At 47.6% G+C, this 27,538-nt stretch overlaps 2 protein-coding genes across 5 annotated transcripts in view; one reads left to right on the top strand and one right to left on the bottom strand.

Moving 5' to 3' along the window:
• The window catches only part of RHOBTB2 (Rho related BTB domain containing 2), a 46,421-nt gene extending 29,265 nt beyond the window's left edge, over positions 1-17,156 (top strand). For 3 of the 4 annotated variants that reach the window (XM_060787011.2, XM_060787012.2, XM_060787015.2), the window contains 9 exons: positions 3,193-3,394; positions 5,773-5,876; positions 6,605-6,790; positions 7,815-8,830; positions 9,278-9,396; positions 9,520-9,670; positions 11,108-11,196; positions 12,560-12,665; positions 14,730-17,156. In XM_060787011.2, coding sequence (XP_060642994.2) covers positions 3,193-3,394; positions 5,773-5,876; positions 6,605-6,790; positions 7,815-8,830; positions 9,278-9,396; positions 9,520-9,670; positions 11,108-11,196; positions 12,560-12,665; positions 14,730-14,962 — 2,206 coding nt within the window. In that variant the 3' untranslated portion in view covers positions 14,963-17,156. Of the gene's footprint in view, positions 1-1,492; positions 1,742-3,192; positions 3,395-5,772; positions 5,877-6,604; positions 6,791-7,814; positions 8,831-9,277; positions 9,397-9,519; positions 9,671-11,107; positions 11,197-12,559; positions 12,666-14,729 lie in introns of those variants that run through there. The other variant, XM_060787013.2, reaches the window with a different exon arrangement.
• A 2,557-nt stretch (positions 17,157-19,713) lies between these two features.
• The window catches only part of LOC132782492 (tumor necrosis factor receptor superfamily member 10A-like), a 29,236-nt gene continuing 21,411 nt past the window's right edge, over positions 19,714-27,538 (bottom strand). The window contains exon 10 of the mRNA XM_060787317.2: positions 19,714-25,768. Coding sequence (XP_060643300.2) covers positions 25,467-25,768 — 302 coding nt within the window. The 3' untranslated portion in view covers positions 19,714-25,466. The remainder of the gene's footprint in view (positions 25,769-27,538) is intronic.

Genomic DNA, 27,538 nt, shown 5'->3' with positions numbered 1-27,538 from the left:
TGCTGGTGGTCCTTGCTTCTTCCAGGACGCTGACATTTCCTCGCTTGTCTTCCCAAGAGATTTGCAGGATTTTCTGGAGGCAGTGCTGATGAAATAGTTCCAGGAGTTGCATGTGACGTCTGCAGATAGTCCACGTTTCGCAGGCATAGAACAGGGTTGGGAGGGGAATGGCTTTATAAACAAGCCCCTTGGCCCCCCTGCAGATGTCCCGGTCCTCAAGCACTCTCGGAAGAATGCTGCACTCGCAGAGCTCAGGCGGTGTTGTATTTCAGTGTCGATGTTGACTTTGGTGGAGAGGTGGCTGCCAAGGGAGCGGAAATGGTCAACAGAAGCATACCATGGTCAATAGTATCGAAAGCCGCTTATAGGTCTCGAACAGTGTTTCTCAACCTTCCTAATGCCGCAACCCCTTAATACAGTTCCTCATACTTTGGTGACCCCCAAACATAACATTACTTTCATTGCTACTTCATCATTGTAATTTTGCTTATGAATCGTAATGTAAATATCTGAGATGCAGGATGTATTTTCATTCACTGGACCACATTTGGCACAAATACCCGATGCGTCCAAATTTGAATACTGGTGGGTTTGAGGGGGATTGACTTTGTCATTTGGGAGTTGTAGTTGCTGGGATGTATAGCTCACCTACAATCAAAGAGCAGTCTCTCAAGTTGCTCCTGACATGGAAAAAAAGCATGCAGCGCGAACAGGGCCCGCTGTGAGGATGTCCACCACAATTGGAACGGCTAAATGTCCATATTGTGCGATTGCTTCCAATGATGCGGTGGTACAGTTCCTTCCATTTTAAGATCCAAGGGAAACATGATTGTTGGGCGCCTCCCCGCCAAAGAAAACAAGTTGTTAAAGGCAATGGCCAACAGAACGGCTGTGCCTTATGCTTGGGTTTGTTCTCAGCGAGCAGGCGGACGGGAGTGGACGCTCTCCAGCTCACCCCCCTGTTTACGTCCCGAACTGCATGTGTGTATGTATGTGTGCATTCACGGCTGTGCGTGCCGCATGAGTGAGTGAGTGAGTGAGTGAGAAGGAGGATGTGAGAAAACAAAAATATGAGGCCCTGGCAAGCCTGGGCTGTGGAGTGGGAGCCGTGGGGTGGAGGGTGGGAGGCAAGGAGGGAAGGAAGGATCAAGTCCACGGCGGAGGAGGCGACGGTGATCAGTCAGGTGGATCTGGAAGCTTCCTTGAGCCAGGACTGGAAGGGGAGCAACGAGGAGGTTGGGGGGGGGGCACCATCCTCACATGAACAAGCATGAGAGCGCAAAGGGAGGGAGGGAGGAGGCCGGGATGGAACCGGCGAGGCATGTGCCGTGCCAGAAGCCTGGCTGAGGCATGCTCTGGAAACCTTATTAATTTTTAAAGGGATGCTGCCTGGAATGCGTGCGGGGGGGGGGGGGGGGAGCTGGCCGGCCTCCATGCCCCCCCTGGCCAGGGCTCTTGTTTTCGCTCTTCCCGGGTTCCGCGCGGTCTGTGCCTCGGACCCAAGAAGGGCAGCAGTTCAAGCTTCTTCTCCAGCGTGGGAGAAGGCGGCCGGGCAAGCGGTCAGTGCGGCTCCCTCTTATGTTTGCCAAGGACCAAACCCAGGAATCTCGCCCCAAGGAGTGCCCTGCTAGAGGAGGGGATTAATTCCGGGCAACTTTCTCAGGCAGACAAGTCTCTCCGCTTGCGGGTACGGAGTGAACCCCGTCCATGCAGGAGTTCCTTGGATGTGGACGCTGGACAGGTTAGTTGCAAGGGGCGAGAAGACACCGCCTGCCCGTTTGGTGTCCAGGGAACCCCTCGGGGCACGATCCCTCGGGCTTAAACTGCAGTGTGTGGCCTCTCCTTCCTGGCCCAAGGACGCAAAAGGATACACAGCTGCAGGTAGGATTGCAGATCCTCGGGCAGAACTAGAAAGAATTTCCAGGAACAGACTTGTGTCCAATGTGTTGTCGAAGGCTTTCATGGCCGGCATTACTGGGTTCTGATAAGTGGTGATACTAAGTTTTCCCATGAAATATCCAATATTATGTTGTTGAAGGCTTTCGTGGCCAGAATCACTGGGTTGTTGTGAGTTTTCTGGGCTGTATGGCCATGTTCCAGAAGCATTCTCTCCTGATGTTCCGCCCGCATCTATGGCAGGCGTCCTTTTCCCATTTGCATGTGCCTTGGAACAGTTTTTCCCCTTAGACATGTTCTGTGTATTGTTGAAGGCTTTCATGGCCACAATCACTGGGTTGTTGTGAGTTTTCTGGGCTGTATGGCCATGTTCCAGAAGCATTCTCTCCTGATATTTAGCCTGTATCTATGGCAGGCATCCTCAGAGGTTGTGAGGTCTGTTGGAAACTAGGAAAGTGGAGTTTATGTATCTGTGGAATGATGTCCAGGGTGGGAGAAACAACTCTTGCTTGTTTGAGGTAGGTATGAATGTAGCAATTGGCCAACTTGATTAGTATTTAATGGCCTAGCAGTTTTCAAAGTCTGGCTACTTCCTGCCTGGGGGAATCCTTTGTTGGGAGATGATTAGCTGGCCCTGGTTGTTTCTTGTCTGGAATTCCCCTGTTTTTGAGTGTAGCTCTTTATTTACTGTCCTGATTTTAGAGTTTTTTGACACCAGTAACCCCAGTAGGCCCCAGTGGCGCAGAGGGTTAAACCCTTGTGCCGGAAGGACTGAAGACCGACAGGTCGTAGGTTTGAATCTGGAGAGAGCGTAGATGAGCTCCTTCTGTCAGCTCCAGCTCCCTATGTGGGGACATGGGAGAAGCCTCCCACAAGGATGGTAAGAACATCAAAACATCCAGGCATCCCCTGGGCTATGTCCTTGCAGACGGCCAATTCTCTCACCCACGACATCTACGATGGCTCTGGTGGTGTCGAAGGTCCAAAATCCTTGATTTCTGAGAAGGACTGTGGATGTGTTTGGTTTTTGAATTGGTCTGCAGCAAGGAAATGCAGAGCCACATCCCTTGCAATATCTCCCGGTACGAAAGAGGGGTGAGGTGGGGCGCCTCTCTCTTGGCGCCGAGAGATGCCCACGCGTTTGGCCTTTCTGGAGCCGGTCCTCCCTCCCTTCCTTCCGTCAGAAGGACTCCCTACGAAGCAGGCAAGTGACCTGCCGGGCAAATCACGGAGCGTTTACGTTTGAGGCGCCTTTCTAATGTTTCTCTCTTTTTCTTCTTCTTCTTCTTGCTCTAGGTCCCAATTAATGGATTCTGACATGGATTATGAAAGGCCAAACGTAGAAACTATCAAGTGTGTTGTGGTTGGGGACAACGCCGTGGGCAAGACCAGGCTCATTTGTGCCCGTGCATGTAATGCCACGCTGACACAGTACCAGCTTCTTGCCACGCATGTGCCCACCGTTTGGGCCATCGATCAGTATCGCGTTTGCCAGGAGGTGAGTGAGTGAGTGAGTGGCGCCTTTGGCCCTTGGGGAGACTCGGGGAGACTCGGGGAGACTCATGCTCGGGGAGCGCGCCTTCTTGGCTGGAGATCGTCCCAGATCCACGCCTGGGCCGGAGAAGAATGGGACTCGCTTCTCATGCTCAGCAGCAAAATGAGAAAAACGTTTTCGGTGTTGTCAAAAGCTTTCATGGCTGGAATCACTGGGTCGCTGGGAGTTTTTTGAGCTGCATGGCCATGTTCCAGTAGCATTTTTCCTGATATTTTGCCTGCATCTGTGGCAACCCTGGACAGTCCATAGATAGATAGATAGATAGATAGATAGATAGATAGATAGATAGATCCAACATCCAATAGGTAGGTACCTCTCCTTCATAATAGTCCAGATTGCTATCACTACTTCAAAAATTATTACTAGAGGCCACAGCAACACGTGGCAGGGCACAGCTAGTCTATATCAATAAAATTGTAATGTTCGTTTGTGGGATGAACATAACTCAAAAACCACTGGACGAATTGACACCAAATTTGGACACAAGACACCACTCAGGCCAGGGAGTGACCGTCACTCCTAAAAACACTGGAAAACAAAACAGAAGGGGCTTAAAAGGCCAAGACTTTAAAAATACATTACAACGCATGCACAAAACCACATATATACAAATATATATACACACACAAAACACATATACACAGACTGGGCCGCAGCAATGCGTGGCAGGGGAGGGCTAGTCTATATAAATAAAACTAATGTTTGTTTGTGGATTGAACATAACTCAAAAACCACTGGAGAAACTGACACCAAATTTGGACACAAGACACCTCTCAGGCCAGGGAGTGACCATCACTCATAAAAACATTGAAAAACACAACGGAAGGGGCTTAAAAAACCAAAAAAGCAAAAAGACGCTACAACCCATGTGCAAAAACAACTTCCTCTAGCAAACCAAACACACAATAGCATATCCTCACTCTCTTCAGGACTACAGCTCCCATCACCCCCTAGGCCAGGCCCTTTAGGAGAGGAGGGGGATCCAAATGCCCTGCTTCCAAGACGCAAGCTTGCTTCTCCTTGGATTTCTTTGAGACTATCCCAATCCCGGCATATTCCCAGTTTCCTATTCCTGGACTGCAACTCTCATCAATCCTCCAGATAGACTAGATAGAGTTAGGTAGATAGGTAGAGAGAGAAAAAAATAACACGCAAGGCTTCGTGTTATTTTAAAAAATGGATTAGCAGCGTATTCGGTAGAAACAATGGGTTGTTTCAACGCTGTCCATTTTTTAGTAACGCACCTACTGTTGGGAAGCCTGGTTGATCTATATCCTAGCTAGAAATGCGTGGCGGCTCTTTTGTGGCGTGTAAAATTTAGTAAGTTAAATTTTCATCGCATTTGTTTCCCCACTTAATGAGAAGTGCAAGCGATTGACTTGTCAGGTCTTGAAATATTAATAAGCATTTCAGCCCAAGTAATTTGTGAGTAAAGCTTTGAATGCACTGAAAGCAGGCTGTCCTCCCGGTCCTCTCTGAAGTGATCCCCACTCGATTCCGTGGGCTTACTCTCAGGGAAGCGAGTGGAAGACGGCCACCTGAGTGTGCTTTGCTGCGCTCATGTCTCCCTCGTGATGCATCTCAGGGACTTCTGCCTCTTGGTGTGCATTTGCATTCTAGAATCAGTGCAGCTTAATGGCATGTTAACTGCAAATCCCAGGATTCCATCGTGTACAACCATGGCAGTTAAAGTGATCAAAGTGCGTTAATTCTGCTGTTGAGATTTCAAACCTGGTCAGTTTATGTTGTGAGAAGAAAAAATCCAGTAAAAATATATTGGACATGGATTGCTGTGAGTTTTCCAGGCTGCAAGGCCATGTTCCTGAAGCATTCTCTCCTGACATTTCACCAACATCAATCAGGGCCAGATAACACCTCTCAACAAAGGATTCCCCCAGGCAGGAAGCAGCCAGGCTTTGAAGCTGGAAGGCCCTTCAGTGCTAAATCAAGGTGGCCAATGGCAACATTCACCCTTGCCTCAAACGGACAAGAGTTCTTTCTCCCACCCTGGACATTATTCCACAGATATATAAACCCCACTTGCATAGTTTCCAGCACTTTCCTCACAACCGAGGATGCCTGCCGTAGATGTGGGCGAAACGTCAGGAGATAATGCTTCTGGAACATGGCCAGACAGCCCGGAAAACTCACAGCAACCCAGTGATTCTGGCCATGAAAGCCTTCGACAACACAATATTGGATATTTCACGGGGAAACTTAATATCCCCAATGATCAGATGCAAAAGAGCAACTAAAGATCCAACCCTTGTGTTTTCACGTGGTTTGCAGCATTTGGATGCTCACTCTTGGCTTTCCTTTAGGTCTTGGAGCGCTCCCGAGATGTTGTGGATGACGTCAGTGTTTCCTTGCGCCTTTGGGATACATTTGGGGACCATCACAAGGACCGGCGCTTTGCTTATGGACGGTGAGTACGATCATGAGGTCTCGCCAGGTGTTCATGAATGCTGCCAAATGTCATGCGTGTCATCTCGGTATCTTAGAGCTGAAAGCCTGTAACTCCATACGAGACACCCGGCAGAATTTATTAATATCAAATGAGATAATAATAATAATAATAATAATAATAATACACTTTATTTATATTCTGCTTTATGTCCCCAGAGGAACACAGAGCAGATTACAGTACACATATAAGGCACACATTCAATGCCTTTTATGTCAGAAATATTAAATATTAACTAGTTATTTTTAATTACAAAAATGTGATTTAAGCACGGAAAGGGTTAAATGGATGCAGTGACTCCGCAAAAGCTGCAGTTCTATGTAAGCAGGTGTGCCTGTAGCTTAGTAGACCTCGGTCTGTGAGAGGTCTCTGTGGGAGAAGGGCCTCAGTGTGTTAGTAGGCCTCAGTGGGAGGGATCCCTCAGTCTGAGGTAGCTCTCAGTGTGAGAAGGCCTCAGTGGCGTCTTGGGGACAGGCATGGGGAATTCCTCTCCGGAGAGCTCTAGTGCCTCACCAGGCTCCAAACTTTAGGATTCCCTGGATGCCGCCCTGGATCAGAAACTGGAGCCGTAACACTATTATTGCGTCGTGTGAAAAGACCTTGTGTGCCTCTCATACAAAGCACGCGCTGGCCTTGCCAAGCGGGATTGGCCGAGCGGTCGCTGATTCTTGCCTTTCCTCTGCCCACAGGTCGGACGTGGTAGTATTATGCTTCTCCATTGCAAACCCCAATTCCCTTCACCACGTGAAGACGATGTGGTACCCGGAAATCAAGCACTTCTGCCCCCGAGCTCCTGTCATCCTCGTCGGCTGCCAGCTCGACCTTCGCTACGCTGACCTGGAAGCAGTAAATCGAGCTCGGAGACCCTTAGCCAGGTAGGAAGAGATGCCAAGAGGACTCCCGCAAGCAAGGAGCGGCATTCGGGACGTGGTTGTGGCGGAGGGTGCCAGGGTGGAAGGAGGGCGCAAGGAGGTGGATGGCCGGCTGGCTGTGATACAGTCTCTGGTCTAACTTCCTCCCTCCTTGTATCTGCAGCAGGCCTGGGCAAACTTGGGGGGCGCATGTTAGCACTCCCTGCTAAGAGGGCTGGCTGCCTGATGATGGAAAGAAGGGAGGGAGGGAGAAGGAAGGAAAGACAAAAGGGAAGGATGGAAGGAAGGGAAGGAGGAAGAGAGAAGGAAGGAAGGAAGGAAGGAAGGAAGGGAAGGAAGGAAAGGATGGAAGGAAAGGATGGAAGGAGAAAAAGGGAATGAAGGAGAGACAAAAGGGAAGGGAGGGAGGGAAGGAGGGACGGAGGAAGAAAGGAAGGAAGAGAGGAAAGGAAGGATGGAAGGAGAAAGAGAGAGAGAGAGGGAAGGACAGAGGAAAGAGGGAAGGAAGGAAAGACAAAAGGGAAGGATGGAAGAGAGAAGGAAGGACAGAAGGAAAGAAGGGAAGAATGAAAGGAGAAAGAGGGAAGGAGTGGGGAAAGAGGGATGGAAGGAGAGATGAAAGGGAAGGAAGGAAGAAAGGGAAGGAGGAAGGGAAGAGAGAAGGAAGGAAGAACGAAAGGAAGGAAAGGAAGGAAGGAAAGAGAGAGGGAAGGAGGGGGGAAAGGGAAGTAAGGAAAGACAAAAGGGTGGAAAGGAAGGAAGATAGATGAGGTGGAAAGGAAAGAGAAAGAGGAAGGGAAGGAAGGCCTCACAACCTCTGAGGATGCCTGCCATAGATGCAGGCGAAACATCAGGAGAGAATGCTTCTAGAACATGGCCATACAGCCCGAAAAACCTTCCACAACCAGTGATTGCAGCCACGAAAGCCTTTGAGAATACATTAAGCCTGCTGACCTCCGTCTTTAAAGCCTTTGCATTGGAAGCCAGTGCCCAACCCGTTTTTCTCTTCTCCTTTCTTCCCTTCCAGGCCAATCAAGCCCAATGAGATTTTGCCCCCCGAGAAGGGCCGGGAGGTGGCCAAGGAACTGGGGATCCCCTATTACGAAACCAGTGTCGTCGCCCAGTTCGGGATCAAGGACGTCTTTGACAACGCGATCCGAGCGGCCCTCATCTCCCGCCGGCACCTCCAGTTCTGGAAGTCCCACCTGCGCAACGTGCAGCGGCCGCTGCTCCAGGCCCCCTTCCTGCCCCCCAAGCCCCCCCCGCCCATCATCACGGTCCCCGACCCGCCTTCCAACAACGAGGAGCGCCCGGCTCACCTGCTGGAAGACCCCTTGTGTGCGGACGTCATTCTGGTGCTGCAAGAGAGAGTCAAGATCTACGCGCACAAGATCTACCTCTCCACCTCCTCCTCCAAGTTCTACGACCTGTTCCTGATGGACCTGAGCGAGGAGGACCGGCAGGAGGCGCCGGGGCGCGGCGCCGGGGGGGCGGGTGTTGCCGAGCGGACTCTCCACCAGGAGCAACGGCACCATCACGGCCGGGAGTTCCTCCTGAGAGCGGCCAGCTTCGACATCTGCGAGAGCGTGGACGACGCCGGCTCCGGCCAGCACCAACCGTGCCTTAGAGCCTCCACCAGCGACGGGATCCTGCGGGGCAAGAACTACGGGGAGCGGGGGCTCCGGCGGGGGAGGGTCCTTTCCTCCTGGAGCCGCGCCTTTGTCAGCATCCAGGAGGAGATGGCCGACGACCCCGTGACGTACAAGCCCCGCCCGATGGTGGTGGTCAAGATGGACCCCTCCGTCCAGCTGGGGCCCTTCCGGGCCGTGCTGAAGTACCTCTACACCGGGGAGCTGGACGAGAACGAGCGGGACCTCATGCACATCGCCCACATTGCCGAGCTGCTGGAAGTCTTTGACCTCCGGATGATGGTGGCCAACATCCTGAACAACGAGGCGTTCATGAACCAGGAGATCACCAAAGCCTTCCACGTCAGGAGAACCAACCGGGTTAAGGAGTGCCTGGCCAAGGGAACCTTTTCTGGTACGTCTCTCCACAGGCGCATTTATTTTCTGGGATAGGAGGCTTGTAGAAGTATAAGAAATACAAATGTAATAATAACAGTAATGAATGGAGGAAAATAATAAATGTAATAATAATAATAATAAATAGAGTAAAAGAATAAGTGTAATAAAATAATAATAGAGTAAAATAATAAACAACCTTGACTCGAGTATAAGCTGAGGAGAGCTTTTCAGCCTCAAAAGGGGGCTAAAAAACTAGGCTTCTACTCGAGTATAAACAGTCCTTATTAGCCATATTGGTTGGTGGGGGTGAGACTTGATCCCCAAACATGTATAGGACGCCATGGCGGGAGAGTCGAAAGTGCTGGTCGAGATGGACCAATTGTGTGGATTCACATAAAGTTGTTTTTCACGTGGTAGCGAAGCCTTGCTTTAAAGAGATTCTTCTCCCTTTGTTTCCTTCCAGATGTCACCTTTATCCTGGATGATGGTGCTATCAGTGCCCACAAGCCGTTGCTCATCTCCAGTTGTGATTGGATGGCCGCCATGTTTGGGGGTCCCTTTGTAGAGAGCTCAACTCAAGAGGTGAGGAGGAGGCCAACTTCTGCAACATGGCCTTCGCCTTATGGGGAAGGGCTTTGCCGCTGGAAGGGCTTTGCCGGGGAGCGTGCCGGGACTTGAACCCTCCTTTGCTTCTGTGTCTTGCAGGTGGTGCTACCTTACACCAGCAAGAGCTGCATGCGGGCGGTGCTCGAGTACCTGTACACTGGCCAGTTTTGTTCCACGATGGACCTGGACTACATGAAACTCATCATTCTGGCCAATCGCCTCTGTCTGCCACACCTGGTTGCGCTCACAGGTAATTTCCAGGGAGCCGAAGACACTGTTTCTTGGGGGGAGGCGAGGGCAAGGAGGGACGCTCAGCCGCTTCTGGATGGCTCCAGAATGGACCACGGGATGTTCAAGACTTGGAGCTCATTCACGGCACTAAACCCGAATCCTCGTGGGATATAGTCTTGGCCTTCCTGTGGAAACAGTGGATAAGAGCGAACCCCATTGAAACGAGGGACTTTTGCAGGACTCGATATATATAAAAACGTAATGTTTGTTTGTGGGATTAGAATAACTCAAAAACCACCGGACGAATTGACACCAAATTTGGACACAATAGACCTCTCAGGCCAACGAGTGACCATCACTCATAAAAACACTGAAAAACGCAACAGAAGGGACTTAAAAAGCCAAAGAAAAAAATACATTACCACGCATGCGCAAAACCACACATATATATGCAAACACACATATATACAGAAATATATGCACACACATACAACACATATACACAAACTGGGACACAGCAATGCATGGCTGGGGACCACTAATACATACATACATACATGTATATGTATGTAATCTTCATTTGTGGGATTAACAAAAATGAAAAACCACCAGATGAAGTGACACCAAATTTGGACACAATACACTTCTCAGGCCAATGAGTGACCAACAGTCATAAAAACACTGAAAAACACAACAGAAGAGACTTCAAAAGCCAAAAAAACCCCATAACAGCACATATGCAAAACCACATATATACACATTTATGCAAATATGTACACACACAAAACATATATACAGACTGGGCCACAGCAACGCGTGGCAGGAAACAGCTAGTTTAATATAAAGTTAAATTATGGTGGCTCAGCAAGTTAAACCGCTGAGCTGCTGAACTTGCTGACCGAACAGTCAGCAGTTCAAATCCAGGGAGCTGAGTAAGCTCCTGCTGGCAGACCCAGTTTATGCCAACCTAGCAGTTTGAAAACATACACGTGTAAAAACATACACCTGCTTCTGCAGGAAGGTAATGCAGTCATGCTGGCCACATGACCTTGGAGGTGTCTATGGACAACGCCGGCTCTTTGCTTAGAAATGGAGATGAGCACCACCACCCAAAGTCAGACACGACTGGACTTAATGTCAGGGGAAACTTTTACCTTTACCTTTAACATAAAGGTGAGGGGAGGAGATCCAGAAATCCCTGTGTTTGCTGCACTCGTTAAACAGTAGGTGGCGCTCTGAGATCGCCTTTTCTGCACTTGCGCTGCACACTGCTGCGCTCACAATTCAGGAAACGCAGCAGCAGTCGCAGAGGAAGAGAACGTAGAAGAAGCCTTGCTCTCAGTGGCCTCCTCTCTTTGGAGAAGGATCGAGATGTAAACATTTCCAGAAATGTTGAGATTGTGGGAAGAAAAAAAGAATGTTAGACTCTAATTGGGTTTCTGGCTTTTGTTTACAGAGCAGTTCACGGTGTGCGGTCTGATGGAAGTGACGCCAATGTTAGTGGACATTGATGGGGACGTCCTTGTGTTCCTGGAGTTGGCACAGGTATGGCAGCTTTGGCCCTAGGCTTGTAAGTCAAAGGTTTAGCACAGCTGGTAAATCTTCAGCAACTATACGATCTATGAACCAAAAAGTTATTATTATTTATTTATTTATTTATTTATTTATACCCGGCCACCATCTCCCCAAAGGGGACTCGGAGCGGCTTACATGAGGCCAAGCCCAGCAATACATTACAGCAACATAAAATATAAACAACAAAATAACATCACAATAAAATAAATAAACAAACCAATCAAGTAAAATAAACAATATGAAATAACATAATGGAAAATCAAACACAGTGGGCGGGCCAAATGCACGGCATAAAATGATAAAACTTAAGGTTACAAGTTCGAAGCCCCGGGTCGGCATGAGCTCCTGACTGTCAACCCTGCTCACTGTTTATCTAAGCAGTTCGAAAATAGCTTTAGCTGTAATTAGAGAAATTAGCTACTGCTAAAAGCGGGGGAGGTGTTTTACGTTGCCAAAAAGAAAAGAAGATCAGAAAATGCTGGAATGAGGAAGTCCTGATGGCTCTTCGTCATAGAGGTTGGAGCGACAGCACCCCTGTGGACTCGAGCCCAACCATCCCTTCGGGGTGAGAAGGGCAGAATTTAAATAAAGTTTTATTATTATTATTATCATCATTAATTACATTAATTATTATTATATTAATAGTATAATCATGTTATTATTGTTATTATTATATTGTTGAAGGCTTTCATGGCCGAAATCACTGGGTTGCTGTCTTTCAGGTTGTATGGCCATGTTCCAGAAGCATGACCATGCAGCCCAAAAGACTTACAGCAACCCAGGGATTCTGGCCATGAAAGCCTTCGACAATACTTTGAACATCTCTACGGGGATCAAGACACACACAATTGGAAAAACTAAGGACCAGGAAAGCACATCTCCTGTGCTCTCTGACTTTCCTTCTGGGGTGCAGAGACACAGATACTCTCCCACAGTTTCTCACAGCTGAAAGGACTCTCAAAACACCACTGCCTTCTAATATAACATAATTAATCTAATATAATATGGCTAAAATCCGGCATCTTCAGGTGTAGCTGCAACAACAGGCTCGGGTACTTCTGCCATTTCTCCCTTTCAAAACCTACCAGGCCGTGCCCAGCAAAAAATGGTTGCTGGGATTGCAAAGCTGGTGTGCGAGGCACCCTCTCTGATACGGGTCCCATTGAGACTGGCTCTCAACATACCCATAAGAAGGACAACATTGCCCTCCTCCTTTCCCATGCCTTAGAAAACTCTTCTTGGGGCATTACCTGGCTCAAAGGAATATACATAAAGATGATGATGATGATGATTCTATAGCTCATTTCTGCCTGTCTCTTTTTGGCCCCTCCAGTTCCATGGTGCCTACCAGCTTGCCGACTGGTGCCTCCATCACATCTGCACCAACTACAACAACATCTGTCGCAAGTTCCCTCGTGAGATGAAAGCCATGTCAGCAGGTCAGTATACATGAATGGTTGGACACTGCCGTTTGTGATTTATTGGCGCATACATATGTATTTCATTTCTTTTTCATAAACATACGTAATCAGGACTAGTCTAGTGTACATGAGGTTGACATTAGACATTTTTAAAATATTTAAAATAAAGCATTTTCCATGCCGAGGAGCCTGTTGTCCGTGGACGCCTTCCTAATCGAATTGCCGGCATGCCTGCATGGGCGCCTTCTACTCCCCGCCAAAGCATACCTATCGATCTACTCACATTATTCTTTTCAAACTGCTAGGTAGACAGAAACTAGGGCTAATGGTGGAAACTCACCCCAACCCGCAGGTTTGAACGGCCAGCCTTCTGGTTGGCAACGTTTTCTGCCGCTGGTGATTGAACCTGCTGTGCTACCAGGGCCCGTATCACATATTCCAGACCCCCTGGACCTAATATACAATGGAAATATTGTAAATGAATTCCAGGGTTCAATAGTATTTATTTATTTTGTTGGAGCTCAGCCTGTGATTGTGTTTCAGAGTCAGGGTGTCATTGAGGTTCAAGATGAGTTTCAAGATGGCAATGGTTTGGTCAGTGATATCGAGGCAGAAAATGACCAGGAGATTCCTGTGGTTTCCCAGGAGAATGCCCCTGAGGGGTCTCGGGATGGCAGTGCGCTTGGATTGTTTCCAGAGGGTTCCCACGAGAGAGAACGGAAAGTGAGCTCAGCACCTGCAGAAATTAATGAGCAAGGAGATAACGAGCCAAGAGATAGGCAATTAGAGAATAGTCCAAACAGGAGGGCTGAACAGTGGCTTTGCCGATCTGCTCGGCTTTGACAGAAAACAACAACAATAAAGCCCCAGTTAAAGAGAAACCAGGTTTTGACTGCTAGTGACTTCGCTAACGAGGGGATGAAAGTCTCAGCTGTGGGGTGCGTAGTCAGATGAAGCATCGTTTAGAGTCACGCCAAGTTCTTGTCCTTGTTTCATGGAAGCTCTGCTTTGAAGATTCACGTTAAGATATTTCTTGTGTGATGGTTTTTGATTCCTGGATTTATTGATTGCTCATCCAAGCCTTGGATCAATGTATTATATTAGAGAAGACATATAGAAGAACATAGAGAAAAAAGACATATAGGAGATTATATTAGAGAAGTGAGGACTTTGCTTTACGGACTTTGCTGTACTCTACCTTGGATTAATTTGCTCCTGCTTATCTTCTTACCTAATTGGATTTACCTATTCATTTTAAGTGCTTTTTACTTAGACACTTTTACTTATCTTCAATAAAAGGATGGTATTGTCGAAGGAATCACTGGGTTGTTGCAGGTTTTTTCGAGCTATATGGCCATGTTCTAGAGGCATTCTCTCCTGATGTTTCGCCTGCATCTATGGCAAGCATCCTCACTATCTCTGAAGATGCTTGCCATAGATGCAGGCGAAACGTCAGGAGAGAATGCCTCTAGAACATGGCCATATAGCCTGAAAAAACCTACAACAACCCAATAAAAGGATTGTTTTCCTATTCAACGTGTGGTGTTTAAAATCAGAGGATTATTCCTGTCCTGGAGTGCAACATATTTATTGTATCAGAAGCAAGTTGAGGGTACAGTTAAAATGCATTTAAAACACAAAAAAGCTTCAGAAGAACCCTGACATTATGCTACACGTCCTTGGACCAGAAGCTGGCCACTTGGAGCGCCTCTGGTGTCGCTGTGAGAAGGTTCTTAATTGTACACGTGGCACGGCTCAGGCTGCATTGGAGTTCAATTGTATTTATTTATTTATCGTGTCAGGAGCGAACCAAACATTTGTATTGCATTTAAAAACAAACAAACAAACACAAAGTTTGCAAACTTGGCATTCTATTAAATGTCCTTTGACCAGAAGCTGGTCACTTGGCGTGCCTCTGGTGTTGCCGCAAGGAGGTCCTCCCTTGTGCATCATGTGGCAGAAGGGCTCAGGCTGCATGGCAGCAGGTGGTCAGTGGTTGGCTCTTCTCCCCGCTCGCATGTTGTGGACTCCACTTTATAGTAGGAACGTGGTTTTAAATCCTCTGTTTCCTCCTCATTCCAGAGAACCAAGACTACTTTGAGAAGCACCGGTGGCCCCCCGTCTGGTACCTGAAGGAAGAGGACCATTTCCAGCGAGCCAAGAAAGAGCGGGAGAAGGAAGACTACCTCCACCAAAAACGGCAACCCAAGCGGAGGTGGCTGTTCTGGAACGCCTCCTCCCCGTCCCAGTCCCCTTCTTCGTCGACGGCCACCGCTTCATCGTCCTCTTCCTCCTCCTCCTCCGCCGTGGTCTGAGGGATTCGCTGTCCACGCTTCAGTCTCTCTTATCAGGAGAGAGTCAGCCACCACCCAGGGCCAACCTCTGGTCCAGCCGGCTCGAAGGGAGGAGAGGAGAGAGAGGAGAAGGGAGAACGGCACCATCAGCGGAGACCCTCGGTGGGAACGAATGAGCATGAACACCCCTGGGAGGCTGAGGCGAATCCGCACAGACGCAGCTCGGAGCCGGAGCATCCTCCATCCTCACGCAGAGCGGCCCCGATCCCCGCCCCAGCCAGCCGGTCAGCCAGCCAGCCGGTCAGCCAGCCAGGCTTGGTGCCCATTGCCCAGACAGAACGGCAGCCGGGGCGATTTCCTTCCCAGTGGGCTCGCTTACCTAGCAGGACAGTCTTCATGTTTACAGGAATGCAAGAGGAATGCAAAAATAAAGAACAGGAAAGAGATAAAAACAAGTCTGCTGCGAGGAAATGCAGTGTTTTTAAGTTATTATTTCTCTGAGAAAGGCAAAAAAAAGTTATTTGGTGCCTCGCGTTTGTCCACTTGCCGTGCCGTAACATTTCAAGGTCAAGGTAAAGGTTTTCCGCTGACATTAAGGCCAGTCGTGCCCGACTCTGGGACTCTGGTGCTCATCTCCATTTCTAAGACGAAGAGCCGGCGTTGTCCGTAGACACCTCCAAGGACATGTGGCCATTGGCAGGACTGCATGGAGCCCCCGATGGCGGAGTGGGTTAAAGCGTGAGCTGCTGAACTTGTTGACCACAAGGTCGCAGGTTCGAATCCAGGGAGCGGCGGATTGTTTATCTCTCGCTGTAGTGCTTAGTTGCGTGAACAGGTTTACTGCTCTTGCACTGAGCTTTGAGTGACATCCTTTAGCATTTTCTGTCAGAAACTAGGCAATAATAATAATAATAATAATAATAATAATAATAATAATAATGGTAAAAACTTTATTTGTATAACGCTCTGTCTCCCCGAGGGGGGGGGGGACTCAGGGCGGTTTCCAAGTAACATCACCAAAACAAACAGAGTAAAGAGCATGACATAAAATTAACAAAGCAACATAAGCATAAAATTATCACAAGTGAGGTTTATATATCTGTGGAACGATGTCCAGGGTGGGAGAAAGAAAGATCTCTTGCCTTCTTGAGGCAGGTGTGAATGTTGCAATTGGCTACCTTGATTAGCAGTGAATGGCCTTGCAGCTTCACAGCCTGGCCGCTCCCTGCATGGAGGTGTTAGCTGGCCCTGATTGTTTCTTCACCGGAATACAGAGGGGTTCACTGGTAAATGGAGCCCCCAGTGGCACGGTGGGATAAACCACTGAGCTGCTGAACTGGCTGACCGAAAGGTCGGCGATTTGAATCCAGGGAATGGGGTGAGCTCCTGCTATTAGCTCCAGCTTCTGCCAACCTAGCAGTTCAAAAACATGCAAACGCGAGTAGATCAATAGGTACCGCTTCTGCGGGAAGGTAACGGCGCTCCATGCAGTCAGGCCAGTGGCCACGTGACCTTGGAGGTGTCTACGGACAACGCCGGCTCTTCAGCTAAGAAATGGAGATGAGCACCAGAGTCCCAGAGTCGGACGCGACTGGACTTAATGTCAGGGGAAAACCTTTAACATTTCAAGCTGCTGCAGATGCTGTGCCCGAATCTGTCCCCAAATCCCTCTGGTTGACTAGGTGGCCATCTTTTCTTGTTTTTTTAGTTGCACTCATCACCCCGATGCTTATCTTTAGGATGTTTGCTTCCAGGCTGGGCACATATCCCGGCAAGGCAACGAAACCTCCTTTGCTAAGGCCAAGCCCTGGAAGAAGAAGAAGACCCTGGCAGATAGGGAACCGGATTCTGTGCCGGGAAATGGGGGGGGGGGTCACCTGCAGCCGAAAGAGCCCTGGGGGGGGAAAGGCGGCAGCCGGCCCAGGCGGAGAAAGAAAAATGCTGCCTCGCCTCTTCTTGCTGCATTGTGTTTTTTTAAAAAAAAACTCTGTTAGGAGCTTGCGAAACAATCTACAACAACAGCCAGTCGGTGACGGCAAGGATCTTTTGGCCTGTTTTGGCCGAGATGTTTGGGAGTGTAGTGCTAGGAAATCCCAAGGTGTTGACACTCTTGTTGTTGTTTTTTTAAAAAAAAATAATAAAAACAAACCAATACATAAACAACTTGGATTTTAACGTGGAAGGTTCTGTTGTAATAAATGGTATTTTAAAAAGACACTCGCAGCCTGCCTGTGACTTTGGAGGGTGACGGCGGGAAGAGGGCGGAGTGGCCGCAAAGGCCGGCCAGGCCAGAGGGTGACCGCCTGCGCTGGACGGACTGCACGGGTTCACAGCTTGGGAGTGACCCTGGGTGCACCGCTGAGCCTGGAGCCTGAGGGCCGGGGGAGCGCCCGCACTGCTTATTTATTGACGGCATTTCTCTCCCGCCCTTCTCCTCACCCCGCAGGGGACTCGGGGCGGATTACGATTTACGTATACATGGCAAGCAGTCAATGCCATAGACACACAACATCTATTTATTTATTTATTTATTTATTTATTTGCAGCAAGGGTCCTCAAACTAAGGCCCGGGGGCCGGATACGGCCCTCCAAGGTCATTTACCTGGCCTTCGCTCAGGGTCAACCTAAGTCTGAAACAACTTGAAAGCACGCAACAACAACAACAGCAACCCTATCTCCTCAGCCAAAAGCAGACCCATATTTCCCATTGAAATGCTAATAAGTGTATTTATTATTTATTTATTATTAATTTGCAGTATTTATATTCCACCCTTCTCCTCACCCCGCAGGGGACTCAGGGCGGATTACAATACATGGCAAACATTCAATGCCATAGACACACAACGTATATAGACAGACACTCAGAGGCTATATAGCATTCCAACCTCTGGCCACCAGGGGAGCTGTCGCTTCACCGTCCGTTTGTGACATTGATGAAGTACTTCCTCATTCTTTGCATACTTCCTGGAGATTTTTATGGCCTCGTAAATCAGTTAAATTATATTTCTTAAAATTGTTATTCATTTTGATTATTGTATTGTTTTTAAGTGTTCTTTGCACTACAAATAAGATATGTGCAGTGTGCCTAGGAATTCATTCATGCTTTTTCCAAATTATAATCCGGCCCTCCAACAGTTTGAGGGACTGTGACCTGGCCCTCTGTTTAAAAAGTTTGTGGACCCCTGATTTACAGTGTTTATATTCCTCTCTTCTCACCCCGCAAGGGACTCAGGGCGGATGACAACGTACACATAGACACACAACACATATAGACAGACAGTTGAGGCTATTTAACATTCCAATTTTCTGGCCACCAGGTGAGTTGTCGCTTCACCGTCCATCTGCGACACTGATGAAGTACTTTCCGCATTCCCCACATGCTTTTGCTGGATATTTTTTATGGACTCATAAATTAGTTAAATTAGCCTCCCCACACATAGGTGGTACCTAAATTTCCTACTTGACAGATGCAACTGTCTTTCGGGTTGCAAAGGTCGACAACAAGCTACACAATTGGCCAGAAGCTCACTCCGACCTGGGCTGGCTCGTACCTTGGGAAATCAGACTTAGCCACGGTAGTCCACACTCTGGTTACATCCCAAAGAGACCACTGACATGCGCTCTATGTTGGGCTGCCTTTGAGGATTGTTCAGAAGCTCCCAATGGTCCCAAGTGTGGCAGGCAGATTGCCCACCGGAGCAGCATGCAGGGAGCATACGACCCCCCCCCACCCCACCCCGTTGTGTCAGCTCCACTGGCTGGCAGTGTGCTACCGGGCACAATTCCAAGTGCTGGCTTTAATCTATAAAGCCCCAAACGGCTCTGGCCCAGCCTATCTGTCTAAACATATCTCCCTCTATGAAACTCGGTGGAGTTTCAGATCATCTGGGGAGGCCCTGTGCTCGGTCCCACCTCTCTCGCAGGCGGGATTGGTGGAGACGAGAGACAGGGCCTTCTCAGTGGTGGCCCCTCGACTGTGGAACTCCCTCCCCAGGGATATTAGGTCAACCCCCCCCCCCTACTGAACATCCCAAGAGAGTGAAAATGTGGATCTGGGCAGGGGACCTCGGGGGGGGGGGGATCAACCCTGCCCTTTGTGATTCAATCAAAGTGTCCAGATAAACTTCCTTGCCTGCCAGACAAAGCAAACAAGAGGAAGTGTCAGCTTGCTATAGTCCATGCAGAGGTGAAATAATCAAATAAGAAAGGGAGGTGGTGGTTCTCCCTCAAGCATTTCAACAGTCCTGGGTCACATTTTCTAGGGCAAAAGGCAAAGGGAAAAGGCAATATTTCATAGCAAGATACATACATCCATAATCATAAGCATTTCATAGCAACAAAACCCCATCTTTGTCCCACATCCCAAGTATATTTAATAAGAGGATTAATTTTCATGAAGAAGCCTGAAGTCCAGTGTTTTAAAAGGTCTTTGAGGAAAGTTCATGAGGGAGATAGTATGTACTGAAGTCCAAGACATGCAAGCAGAGAGTCCATGATCCTTGGGAAGGCTGGCAGATGAAACCCCAGCTGTGCTGCAACTGATTCACGCTTTGGAAACTACAACTCTCACAAAGGGCAGAAGTCCCAAGATCCAGCCATTTCCCAAAAGCCTCATGGGATCCTTGTTGTTGTCAGTGCCTTGGCAATGTGACCAAGACTTGACCCTTGTTGTGTAGTCTGGTGCCCTTGCCCTTTGCAGAACTATAAGTCACTATCCCTTATTTGGGGGGGGGGGGGGAGGTGTGCTCGACATCAACTTCATGACAGCAATATGTGTTTTGAAATTAGCTTTATTTAACAAGTTATCCATCCCAGTCCCCAAAAAACATTAATTTGCACAGCTTCGTGAGCAAAAAGGGCTTTTTGCCTTCAATGTATGTAAACTTTAAACATGAATTTCCCACAACAGTTGGGGAAAAAAAGTGAATAAACACATTTAGTACATTTCCCCAAACCTGGAGCTTATTTTACTTTTTATAAATATTTTTCAGCAGCTTCCAACACTTTTAAAGCTGGGGTTTTTTACTATTCAAAATGACACATTTGCGAAATACAAAAGTAAAAGACTTTCTGTATATATTTCAGATTTCAATATTAATGTCAAAAATACATAGTATGATTTTACATAGGATTTGTGCTACATTAGAACAGTCAAGACAAATATCACTTAAGTAAAATAAACATTAAATATTAAATAACCAGAAAAATAAAATAAGGTGTAAACACTAAACTAATCTGGGAATCTGCTATTGCAAAAGAGAGAGAGAGAGAGAAACATGATCTAGAAGTAGAGACACACTTGCAATGAACTTCAATCTGAAGTAATTACACAGCAGCCTTTGGCAAACTTGCCAGAGTTTGTAGCATTCTAAAAACTAAACAAAGGTAAGGTTTTGTGGCTTTTGGCCCATTAACTGGTCAATGGCACTTCTTTATTGCTTCTCCAGATGCACGCAGCGCAGCCTCGGCTGGCAGGTGAACTACAGAGCGGCGGAACAGCAGCGCCAAAAAGCATCAGCACAACACACAGACTGAGGCCAGTGGTGGCATTTTGGACAATCCAGTGGTTTGCAGGACACCCAACAATCTATATAAATAAAAATGTCACGTTCGTTTGTGGGATTCACAGAACTCAAAAACCACTGGACAAACTGACACAAAATGTGGACACAAGACACCGATCGGGCCAACCGAGTGACCATCACTCACAAAAACACTGAAAAACACAGCAGAAGAGACTTTTTTTAAAGCCAAAAAACGCAAAAAGATGCTACAGCACATGTGTAAACACAACTCCCCCGCCAAAGAAAGCACACAATAGCATATCCACACTCTCTTCAGGACTACAGCTCCCAGCATCCCCTCGACCAGGCCCTTTAGGAGAGGAGGAGGGGGATCCAAATGCCCTGCTTCCAAGAGGCAAGCTGTCTTCTCCTTGGATCTCTTTGAGAGCATCCCAATCCCGGCAGGTTTCCAACTTTCTATTCCTGGACTGCAACTCCCAGCAATCCTCCAGATAGACAGATTAGATAGATAGGGAGGTAGAGAAATCAGGAGGACTGCTGGGAGATTTCAATATTTAAGAAAGTATGACTGCATGGAGCAGTACCTATTGATCTACTCACATTTATATATTTTTGAACTCCTAGGTTGACAGAAGCTGGGGCTAAAAGTGGGAGCTCACCCCACACCCCGGCTTCAAACCTTCGACCTTTTGGTCAGCAAGTTCAGCAGCTCAGTGGTTTAACCCACCGCACCACTGAGGGCTCTGTTTACCAGCCAACACCTCAGTATTCCAGTGAAGAAACAATCAAGGCCAGCTAACACCTCCCAACAAAGGATGCCTCCATGCAGGAAGTAGCCAGGCTTTGAAGCTGCAAGGCCATTCAATGCTAATCAAGGTAGCCAATTGCCTCAAGCAGAGAAGAGTTCTTTCTTTCTCCCCCCCGGACATTATTTCACAGATATATAAACCTCACATGCCTAGTTTCCAACAGGAAATGCAAAAGAATGTCACATAAAGCTCAGTGCAAGTGTAGTAACCTGTCCACACAACTAACCACTACAGTAATTTATATTTAACATGTAATATTACTAATAATATTACAATATAGTGGTAGAGTACGATATAGTAATATATAATACTGATATTGTACTATGTTAACATAATAATATATTCTATGTATATGTATTTTGTAAGCCGCTCTGAGTCCCCTTCGGGGTGAGAAGGGCGGCACAGAAATGTCGTAAACAAATAATCAATACAGTGAGAGGTAAACAACCTGGATCTTTTTTTTTTGCAAACGTACTCAAAACACTGTAGTTCTGGAATGCATATGGACTTGGAAGAGACCACAAAGACCATCCAGTCTGACCCAGCCATGCATGAATACACAAAGGCCTCAAGTGTCTTCGAATCACAGAATAATAGAACAATATCGTTGGAAGGGACCTCTAACGGCCATCCAGTCCAACCCCCTTCTGCCAGGCAGGAAAAGCACCATCAAAGCACCCCTGGCAGATGGCCACCCAGCCTCTGTTTAGAAGCCTCCACCACACTCCGAGGCAGAGAGTTCCACTGCTGAACAGCTCTTCTTACAGTCAGGAAGTTCTTCTGAATGCCCCTTTCCTGTCATTTGAACCCACTGCTCTGTGGAGTCTCAGTTTCCAGGGCAGCAGGAAACAACGCCTGCTCCTCCTTCCTTGTGACATCCGTGAGTTAAATGAAAATGTCTTTCAAAAATACTGCGCTTAATAAAGTAATGCCATGCGTACATTTTGCACATGTGTGCCGGGTAACATAAAAACAATGTTTCGTAGTAAACCAAGAGCAGGGAGATCTCTTTGGATGTCTTCTCAATTGCACGTCCAAGAGAGATGCCCAGCCACCCTTGAGAACTATCACTGCTGCGAACATGAGTACTTGGTCTAAGTGGCACCCGAGGGACCCGGAGAAAGTACGGCAGGAGGGAAGCACTCCATTCCCCTGAAGGCCCTCCATTACAAGAAAACACAAAACCATGTCCTTCCTACTCCTTCAGTTGCAGAAACACAACTGGGAGCATGAGGCTGAATGCCTTTGTTGGGAGGGGTTAGCTGGTCCTGATTGATTCTTGTCTGGAATTCCCCTGGGTTTTTTTTAGTGTTGCTCTTTATTTACTGTATGTAGGTTCACTCTGACTGGTTTTAACATAAGCAAGGCTTAATTAATATCATACAATTTTTTCTGATGCTGCTGTACACCTTCAAGTGACTTCTGATTATGACAGTGGTTCTCAACCTCTGAGTTCCCAGGTATTTTGGCCTACAATTCCCAGAAATCCCAGCAAGTTTGCCAGCTAGGAAAAGGTAAAGGTTTTCCCCTGACATTAAGTCCAATCGTGCCCAACTTTGGGGGCTGATGATCATCTCCAATTCTAAGCTAAAGAGCCGGCATTGTCCATAGTCATGTGGCCAGCATGACTGCATGGAGCCCGTTACCTTCCCACCGGAGTGGTACCTATTGATCTACTCACACTTGCATTTTTGAACTGCTAGGTTGGCAGAAGCTGGGGCTGACAGTGGGAGCTCATCCCGCTCTTCGGATTTGAATCGCTGACCTTTCAGTCAGCAAATTCAGTGGCTTACAGTTTTAACCCACTGCACCAGCAGGGACTTTGTTTACCAGCGAACAGCTCAGTATTCCAGAGAAGAAGCAATCAGGGCGAGCTAACACCTCCTAACAAAGGATGTCTCCAGGGAGGAAGCAGCCAGACTTTCAAGTTGCAAGGCTATTCAATGCTAATTAAGCTAGCCAACTGCAACATTCATACTTACCCCAAGAAGACAAGAGTTCTTCCTCCCACCCTGGGCATCATTCCACAGATATATAAATCCAGTTTTCCTAGTTTCCAACAGACCTCACAACCTATGAGGATGCCTGCCATAGATGTGGGCGAAATGTCAGGAGAGAATGCTTTTGGAACATGGCCACAGAGCCCAGAAAGCTCACAGCAACCCAGTTTACCAGCTGTTAGAGGATTTATGGGAGTTGAAGGCCAAAGCATCTGGGGACCCACAGGCTGAGAACCACTGGATTATGGCAACGCTAAAGCGAACCGATCATGGCAAACTTTGTTCAAAGTGAGTTTGCTCCTGTCCCTTTCTGAGGCTGAGAGAGTGTGGCTTGCCCAAAATCACCCAATGGGTTTCCTTAAATGAGCAACCTTGATTCCCAGAGTCATCGTCCCCCGCTCAAAGCACTACCGTGTTCCCTCTCTTATCGCAGGACCACCCGCGAAAAGTGAAAATCCACGAAGTAGGGATGCTCTAGATGGAGATTGGTTCTGAAAGCGAGGCTGAAGAGGGAAGAGATGTAAAGGCACCGCAAACTCTTTTTTGGGGCTAGGTATCTTGAGGTTGCAAAGCAAACCCCTTTCCACACTCCATCGTTGCCAGGAGGCGGGATTAGAACGCCGCTCTGGGCAACGGCAACTATTCATAAACCGGAAAGCAAAAACCCGCAAAAGAGCGAGTCCGCAAAAAGCGAACTGCAAAGTAGCGAGGGAACACTGAACAACGTGTTGGCTTGCTGAACACAACACAGCAATAAATATCTCGGCAATGTTTAATCTAATTTCAAATCATTTTGAATCCTCTTATCACTGCCCGACTCTCACGGGCAGCACGTTACGGCTGAGCAGCCCATGAACACAGACAAATATTTTCCCCTTCGCCTAATCAAGACTTTTATAACATACTCTGAATTTAGGTCTCCCGAAAAAAGAAAAAAAACCACTTGGAAGCTGATTAAAGACTATTTCAAACATTTCAACATAGTTTTGACAATTCGAAACATGATAGTCACGAGAGAGCAACGTAAATACGGGGAAGTAATAGATTTTTAAAGTTATCTTGAACAAGTTTTATTTTTCTACAACCACTGAAGAATAGAAGGAAGTCAAATAGCATTTTTTCCCTTTTTCTTCTTTTTTCCCCCTTTTTCCTCCTTCCTCTTTTACCTCCTTCCTTCCTACTTCGCTCCTTCTAAACTTTCCTATTTGGAAATTGTCCCCCCACTTTCGATGTTTACTCTTTTTTTTTTAATCAAAACCCAATAAAAATCTATTTTTTTAAAAAAAAGACTTTTATAACATAACCATGAAACAAGAACGCCTTTTTTTTTTTTGCAAATCCTCCAATTGCTTTTGCTTGAAAACACTAAAAATTCTCCAAATACAAACAAAGTCCTGATTTCTGAAAACATCTCCTGAGAAGGGTTTCAAGGCAAATAGTTTACATTCCCCAAAGGCAAAACAGAAATGGAAACCAAAGAGTATTTACAAAAGGGATGCGGCACCCTATTCAGGCACCAAAAACTTAAAATATATATATATTAGCAACGTTTCCCGAAAAAGGGCTCAGCGTTCAGCAGAACTTCTGTCCGAGCATCCAGCTCGAAGGAGATGGTTTTCACGCAAGCCTTGTAGAAGCATCATCTGATTTACATAGCGCAACGGGTTAAACCGCTGAGCTGCTGAACTTGCTTACCGAAAGGTCGGCAGTTCAAATCCGGGGAGTGGGGTGAGCTCCCGCTGTTAGCCCCAGCTTCTGCTAATCTAGCAGTTCGAAAGCATATCAATGTGAGTAGATCAAGCCTTGTAGAAGCATTATCCGATTCACATCGCCCGCACAATGGTGCTGTGATCTGGATCCGATCAACGTCCGGACGGTGTGAAGTTTGCCAAAACGATCCTACTTCGCTTGCCATTTCTATGCACTTGCGACTAAAAACACGCGAGGAAGTGAGGCCGTTGGAGAGGTCTGCCAAATGCAGCCTCAACTGGAAATGGCACCTGGTTTTGGAAGGCAATAAAGGAACGCTCCCCGCTCCCGCCCCCTTGGAGACGCGGCAGGAGTCGGCTGGCTTGCAGGCAAACTGTGCGTCCTGCTCAGGGAAGAGCGGCGTCCTCAAAGACATAGATCTTCCTCAAAGACATAGATCTTCCTCAAAGACATAGATCTTCCTCAAAGACATAGATCTTCCTCAAAGACATAGATCTTCCTCAAAGACATAGATCTTCTGGCTGACGAGGCGCTCTCGCACGGTGTCCTCGACGCCTCTGAGCTCAATGCCGCACAGCGTCTCCAGCAACGTCTCCAAAGACGCCTCCTTTCCTCTTCTGTCCAGCCAGGTCCGGAGCATCTGGAAGCGCCTCTCGTACAAACCCTTATTGTTCTGCTCGGCGGCACAAATGTCGAACTCGCTCAGGCCGAGGGCTCTCACGTACCTGAACCAATATTCCGGAGGGACCTCATTGATGAAGGTGTAAAAAGACTCCCGCAGGGCTGGAAAGAAAGGAAGAAAAAGAGGCACAAGTCAGGCCGCCTGGGAATAAAAAGACTCTGCCAATTGTGGGGAAGAGAAAGGGGTAAAAATACATAGCGTTGCTGTGAGTTTTCCGGGCTATCTGGCTATGTTCCAGAAGCATTCTCTCCTGACGTTTCGCCCACATCTACGGAAACTAGGCAAGTGGGGTTAATATACCTGTGTCCAGGGAGGGAGAAAGAACTCTTGCCTGCCTGCCTGAGGTAAGGGTGAATGTTGCAATTAACCACAATGGCCTTGCAGCTTCAAGGTGTGGCTGCTTCCTGCCTGGGGGAATCCTTTATTCAGAGGTGTTAGCTGGCCCTGATAGATTCCTGTCAGGAATTCCCGTTTCTTGAGTGTTGTGCTTAATTTGTTGTCCAGATTTTAGGGGGTTTCAGTCTGCATACAATGTGGTCAATGCAAGAAATCACATGAAACTGAGTTTTCCAGGCTGCCTGGCCATGTTCCAGGAGCATTCTCTCCTGACATTTTGCCCATATCTATGGCAGGCATCCACAGAGGTTGTGAGCTCTGTTGGAAACTAAGCAAGTGGAGTTTATATATCTCTATGGATCTATCTATATATATCTGTGGAATGTCCAGGGTGGGAAAAAGAACTCTTGTTTGCTTGAGGCAAGTGTGAATGTTGCAATTAACCACCTTGATTAACATTCAATGGCCTTGCAGCTTCAAGGTCTGGCTGCTTTCTGCCTGGGGGAATCTTTTATTGTGAGACATTAACTGGCCCTGATTGTTTCTTGTCTGGAATTCCCCTGCCTGCTGAGCTGAAGGACTGGCTAATTAACACCAAAGGGCTGTTACTGAAGGAGAGTAATATTGTGGACTCGGGAGGTGGGAGAAGCTTGGCTGAGGAACTGGCACAAGTCGAGATCAGGAGTCCTGAGGGCGTAAGGTAAAGGTTTCCCCTTACCATTAAGTCTAGTTGTTTCCAACTCTGGGGGTTGGTGCTCATCTCCATTTCTAAGCCAATGAGCCGGCGTTGTCCGTAGACACCTCCAAGGTCATCTGACCAGCATGACTGCATGGAGCACCGCTGCCTTCCAGCCGGAATGGTACCTATTGATCTACTCACATTTGCATGTTTTCGAACTGCTAGGTTGGCAGAAGCTGGGGCTAACAGCAGGAGCTCACCCTGCTCTCTGGATCTGCCCCGAGTCTCCCTTGGGGGGATAGGGTGGAATATAAATAAAGATTTTATTTTTTATTATTATTTGAAACACTGACCTTTTGGTCAGCAAGTTCAGTGGTTTAACCCGCTGCGCTACCCGGGGCTCCTGAGGTCATGGCAGCACAAAACTGGGGCTTGGACCCGATGCCAGGAATAATAAATAATAATCTCGAGGGTGGCTTTAATTCTTACACACCCAATAATTTTTTTGCAGTAGTATCCCCACCTCAATTTGCAACAAGGAGAAGAATCTAATGAGGGCCGTTCGTACCTGGAAGCTCAGTTTACTGCCTTCGCTAATAATTTGCTAATAATTAAGAGGGCCCCCTGGCCTCATGTTAGCCGCCCTGAGTCCCCTTCGGGGAGATGGTGGCGGGGTATAAATAAAAATGATGATGATGATGATGATGATGATGATGATGATACGGGTGAACTGCTGAACTTGCTGACCGAATGGTGGGCAGTTCAAATCTGGGGAGCAAAGCAAGCTCCCGCTGTTGGACCCAGCTTCTGCCAACCTAGCAGTTTGAAAACATGTAAATGTGAGTAGATCAATAGG

The sequence above is a fragment of the Anolis sagrei genome, chromosome 7 (genome assembly GCF_037176765.1).
Source record: "Anolis sagrei isolate rAnoSag1 chromosome 7, rAnoSag1.mat, whole genome shotgun sequence".
NCBI lineage: Eukaryota > Metazoa > Chordata > Lepidosauria > Squamata > Dactyloidae > Anolis > Anolis sagrei.
The sequence above is the reverse complement of the archived record's forward strand: the minus strand, read 5'-3'. Positions and strand labels throughout refer to the sequence as shown.